The 5,451-nt window shown below is 42.5% G+C and overlaps 1 protein-coding gene across 1 annotated transcript; it reads right to left on the bottom strand.

Moving 5' to 3' along the window:
• Positions 1-1,983: 1,983 nt before the first annotated feature.
• LOC124691055 (subtilisin-like protease SBT3.9) lies at positions 1,984-5,199 on the bottom strand. Its single transcript, XM_047224341.1, has 10 exons — positions 5,122-5,199; positions 4,918-5,009; positions 4,728-4,825; positions 4,479-4,643; positions 3,772-4,382; positions 3,523-3,590; positions 3,119-3,385; positions 2,900-3,017; positions 2,604-2,775; positions 1,984-2,522 (listed from the first exon to the last, which is right to left on the bottom strand). The coding sequence occupies exons 1-10, from the start codon at positions 5,197-5,199 to the stop codon at positions 1,984-1,986; spliced, it is 2,208 nt and encodes a 735-aa protein (XP_047080297.1).
• Positions 5,200-5,451: the final 252 nt, after the last annotated feature.

Here is a 5,451-nt window from a genome sequence, read left to right as displayed (position 1 = left end):
TATCCAGTTTCGATTTTGGAAATCCTAGAGTCTCCTCCCCTCTGTCTCCGACCAAACCCTAAACCCCTGCCCCGATTCGTTATAGACCAATGTATCTCTGATCTGTTTGTCTTCATCACGAAAGTTGTTCCCTTGATGAGGCGGCGGCACGCCGTACGGTCATATAGTACGGGCGGCCATGAGCCCATGACCGCACCACTGGTCGTTAAGACGTTCTAGAACTCCTATGATGATTTTTCCAAATAGGAAGTTGCCTTATTTCCTCCAAACCTTCAGTTGATACCTTTATTTCCTTCTAAAGGTGCGTAATTCCAAAAATCCACATAAAGATACTCCCTCCATTCTATTCTGTAGTGCCTATAGTTTTTTGCACGGAAATTAGTGCAAAAGTATTCTTTACATAAGATCCCCTAGCTTAACGATTTGAGATTAGAGTAAAATGAGGGAAATCCATAACTTCCTAAATTAACATAACAAATCCCACAAATCTCTCTCTGGTTGACTCTCCATATATGTGCAGTCAGGTTCTACTATTAAGGAAAGAAAAACAATGCTTTCTAAATCTAAGGAATCGTTGGGGTCATGCATTAGGAATCTCAATTAATTGTTTCCCTTTTGTATGGATTTTTTTCATGCATGTCATGTGGCAGCTGACCGGTGGAGGGGGTAATTGAAAAAAGCTAAGCTACAACCTTATATTCTGAAACAAATATCAACAATCTATAGGCATTATAAAAAAGAACGGAGGGAGTACATTGTTTCTTTGTTCTTGATAAAAAAACATGTTAGTTGGAAAGCGAAAACCGTTGAGTCAAAATCAGAACTCAATGAAAACATCTTAAGAAACACTATATAAAAAAGAGCTATTAGGTACTATCTAGCCAATTGCATCTATCCAAAATGGCGACATTTGTCAAAACAATCCTTGTGCCTCTAAGTCAGAGCTAAGCGCCATGAGAGTTGCATGAAAAATGTCAAGCGGGCATTTGCGATGCTCCAATCTCGATTTGTTATTGTTTGGTACCTTGCTCTTACTTGATCTGAAGATTAAATGTGGGAGTTGATACATGCTTGTGTGATCATGGTCATCGTGAGTGATCGCAAGTCAAGCCAGACATTTTGGTCCCTATGAGTGTGAGGACCCTCTTGCGGATGTTGATCAGCAGGTGCTCATATATTTTGTTGATTTTATGGTCATTCATGATTAAGTTGAACTTCAAATAAATTGATTTTTTGTATGTTTTAATTAGTTATGTGCTTAATTATTAACACTATTTATTTGTGTGTTTAAATTGTTTGTGTGTTTAAATACTTGAAATTGTAAAAACTAAAATGCTATAGTTTGGAGCCGCGTTTGGGAGACGCGGTTGCGAACTAGCATTCCACAAACATGGCACCTCGTGACGATGTCACCCAATCGACCAATCCGGCGCTTCTTCCAAATGGAGTTTTGAGGCGACGACTGAAGACGCTCTAATTGCTATTGTAAAAAAATGGTAGACACTTTTTTGACTTATTGATCACCTAATTGTTGTCGTCAACGAGTTTAGTGACCATAATCTGACTTTTTTTCAGCCTCTATGTCGTCGTAAACAAACCTTTCCCGAGTAATGTTAATTATCATAAGTTGCAACGAAACAAGTTGGATTTATAAATAGTACACATTCATTTATTCTATACATATTTTCTTGAAATAATTTGAGATGCAGAGTCAAGGAAAATGAAAAGATACTGAAAGTCATACGGAACTAGGCTACTGAAAAATTGTGAAGCCAACCATGTTGTAAAATCATATAAATAAAATGCTGCATTTGACACCAATAGTCAGAAAATGAAATAAACGCTCTCCTAAGAAAAGCATACAATCTTATATTGTATTATGTAAAACATTTACTTATGATAAAAACATACAAATACATTTTCAACATTTCCCCAACTCTCATATAAGAGAAGTATGTAAACAGATGAAGATAACCACCAAACTCAAGATGTGTCAGCGACGAAGTCTTGTATCACAGTCCGTACAGCAATAGGAATTCTCACTGAGTGAGCACTTCGGTCAGACCATGTCAAACTGCCAAAAGTATACCCACCTTGTACTCTTTGCTTTGCTGTAAACGTCAGTTTAAATGTCATGCTTCTATTACCACCTGCAGTGAAATTGATCACTGATGGCTCCACCGACATGACTACCCCTGATGGAGCTTCAAAATCCGCTCGATAAGTCGTTTCTGCCGGCCCAACGTTTGTGATAGTGCGCCAAACTGTGACATAGTTCTTAAGGTTTGGCACAACGATTGATGGTAGATTAAGATTGAGTTTGTAGGACTCACAACCATCTAATAGTCTAATGGTGCAATTAAAGAATTTATTATATTCCTTGGCATCCACATCGTAAACCAAGCCAGGGTCAATGGCTCTATCTGGGTTGATGTGACCACCGCCAAAGTCAAAGGGGTCAGCTAATTTCCTCGGGACTGCATCTGCTTGTATCGGCATACCAAATCGATCGGTCACTGAAGCTGCAAGGGATACAAAAAAAAAAATGGTCCGAGTTAGCCGTAAATTACGATGATTCATGTGGTACAACTCTCAGTGTGTACCTGTGGTGACTATGGCGGACTTGATCATGGCAGGCGACCAGTCAGGGTGAACCAACTTAATCAGCGCGGTGACCGCCGAGACATGCGGACACGCCATTGACGTCCCGGACATGAACACATAGGAGTCGCGTTTGGCTGCCAAGATGCTGACTCCGGGCGCAGCTACGTCGGGCTGTCCAAATTTAAAGATACATGTTGAGAGGGTAGATAACAATGATGTGAGTAGAACATTTATGGATATTAATTACGTTTCGAAAACTTTGTATGTCGTCCTGAATGAAGAGGTTGATCTATACCTTGAGTATACTGGGGAAGGCGGGGCTTGGTCCTCTCGACGAGAAGGAGGCAACTCTAGGCGACAACACACCGTCTCCAACAACGGTTACGGTAGGCGAGATCTTTACCACCGGATTCCTAGCATGGCACGGGAAGATGCACATGATTGAATACTTTTAGAAGGAAAATAAACATGTTCGTCGATCTTACTTCAGGCAACGCAATAGTTGAGCCCTTACTCTGCCATGTTCAAGTAGGATAAGATTCTTTGTGCGATCTCAAAATCCACCAGTACGCAGGGCATAATGCCTTCGCACGCTTCCAAGGAGTCGAGGTTGTTGGCAGTGTACTGTGCAAATATGAGGCCCTTGGCGCCAGCCGTGACGGTAAGGTTGATGGCATACGGAAGTGCTATAGGGGGCGGCCAGAATGACGCATCCGCTGGTGCATAGCACATGACGATTTTGCCGGTGACGTTGCTGGACGCCAATGCTTCTGCGTCGCAGCTGCATAAAAATTGTAAATTGGTAGTAGCAGCTCAGAATGAGTGAATGACTGAGTCATGACAACTTTGTTCTAAATCAGCTACACATATTATGCATCAGAATGAAAATGTGACAAGTGACTGTATTTTATTAATTACCGTCCCGCATCGACAAGGCCCTTAAAGTCACTGCTGATCACAGATGCATTGTAGTAACGAGATTGCCCCTGTGTTTTAAAACTAAGCACACATTATTATTAATTAAATGAATTAACGGATGCTTTAGGGACGAGTTAAACATATTCTTATTTTATCAAAGCTATATGATTGACGTGTCAAAGTTAATCGCTTTTTTCCAACCATCCATGGCACAAACAAAATAATCACTTCAAGATTGATTGTACTAACCACCAGTTTATCTTTGTTTCCGAGAGATATCAGGGTTGGAAAAGCCCGGTCAATTGTGCTAGCGGCAACCGTGGTAACCCATGGTACGGCGTTCGACATTGTCTGCGGCACGGGCCCATCATTTCCCCCGGAGAACACAACTGAGATCCCTCTCTGCACAGCATGCAATGTCCCAGGTGCCTCGTGACCGGCCCATCCCAGCGAGATCGACAAGACGTCCACGCCGTCGTGTATGGCATCGTCGATAGCTGCGAGGATTGCTGCTTCGGGGCAATCGTCAACCCAGCACACCTTGTAGATACCAAGCCGTGCACGCGGCGCCCCACCACGTGCCACACCAGCTCCTAGGCCCCCATAGCTCACACCTCGCACCTCCACGCCGGCAATCGTTGAGGCGGCGTGTGTGCCATGGCCATCAATGTCCCTAGGCGACTTATAGTCACTCTTGAGCAACTCGGTGCTGATGCCACGACTGTACCACCGTGCGCCGATGATTTTTCTGTTGCAACTCGTGGCGTTGAACATCTCACCGGTTTGACATTTTCCTCTCCACCGGGTCGGCACGGGACCAAACCCGTCATCGTTAAAACTTCGTGATTCAGGCCATATGCCTGTTGTCACAAAATTGTATGCAGGGTCAATTCTTGCCCAATCATTAGCTTTCCTCATGCATGTTTTGGCTTTAAGCTTGAGATGGGATTGCAAACCTGAATCGATTACACCGATGATTACATCTTCTCCGTACTTCGCTTTCTGGAGGAGGCCTGGTTGTTGTGGTGGTTGGTAGTCCTCGAGACCAAGGAAGTCCCAGCTCCTAGTTGTGTGTCGTTTGTGAAAAATGTTACGCTTCACAGTGATAACTTCAGGGAACTCTACATTCACAGGGTTGATTAGCTTACGTCTATCATGCTAGCAAGATACAGTAAAATGGCATCCTAGGATCGACAACTACTTACTTGCTATTGCTCTAGCTTGAGATTCAGTTAACATTGCCGCGAAACCAGAAAATCCATGCTTGTAACTGTAAACTATCGACTTCAAGGCTTCCTCCTTGCTGTGGCAGATTAAACATAAAAGTTAGGATCACTTCCGATTCACTTTCATGGTGATAATATTTAACATGAATTATCGCAGGATAGTGCATACCTCCCATGAACAATGGATAGTAAGTCATGGTGTGACGCCGTCACTATGGATGGATCATCATGTTTCTTATCCCCCATATACACTATGTAAAGCTGAGATTTTGATGTAGAAAGCGGCAAGAAAAAGTATTAGAACAACCCGATTCAATGCAGAAATGATATACAAAGTTGAAGTGTTATGATTAAATAAAAGGAAGCATCTTACTTTGCTCGACGCATTAGCTGAAAGAGGCAACATTGTCACCAGTAGCAGAGCACAACATAATCCTGTTCCCAAACCCATTTCCGAGAAAAGTGTTTGTTCTTGTGTTCTGACGTTTGTGTGTATAGTGTCTATATGTAGCAGCCATGATAACCATGGGGTGCAAGAGCAGTTCAAAGAAGAAAGAGTAGATCTATGTCCTTAGAGGAAGTACCGTGCCTTTTCTTTGGAAGAAGAAGCAACTTGATTTGATCTTGTCTGCCACGATTGAACAGCTAGTACCAAACTGGATACAAATATTATGTTTTCTGATGTAATGACCTGATCGATGTC

This window comes from Lolium rigidum, chromosome 2, assembly GCF_022539505.1.
Source record: "Lolium rigidum isolate FL_2022 chromosome 2, APGP_CSIRO_Lrig_0.1, whole genome shotgun sequence".
Taxonomy (NCBI): Eukaryota; Viridiplantae; Streptophyta; class Magnoliopsida; order Poales; family Poaceae; genus Lolium; species Lolium rigidum.
The sequence above is the reverse complement of the archived record's forward strand: the minus strand, read 5'-3'. Positions and strand labels throughout refer to the sequence as shown.

Bases quoted from the DNA above. Each gene is read 5' to 3' on its own strand.
- LOC124691055 (XM_047224341.1), bottom strand. From the start codon at position 5,199: ATGGGTTTGGGAACAGGATTATGTTGTGCTCTGCTACTGGTGACAATG. The intron at 3,018-3,118 runs GTAAGGGCTCAA...GTGCCATGCTAG, and splicing joins TCCTACTTGAACATGGCAGA to GAATCCGGTGGTAAAGATCT. The intron at 2,523-2,603 runs GTACACACTGAG...TATCCCTTGCAG, and splicing joins GTCCGCCATAGTCACCACAG to CTTCAGTGACCGATCGATTT.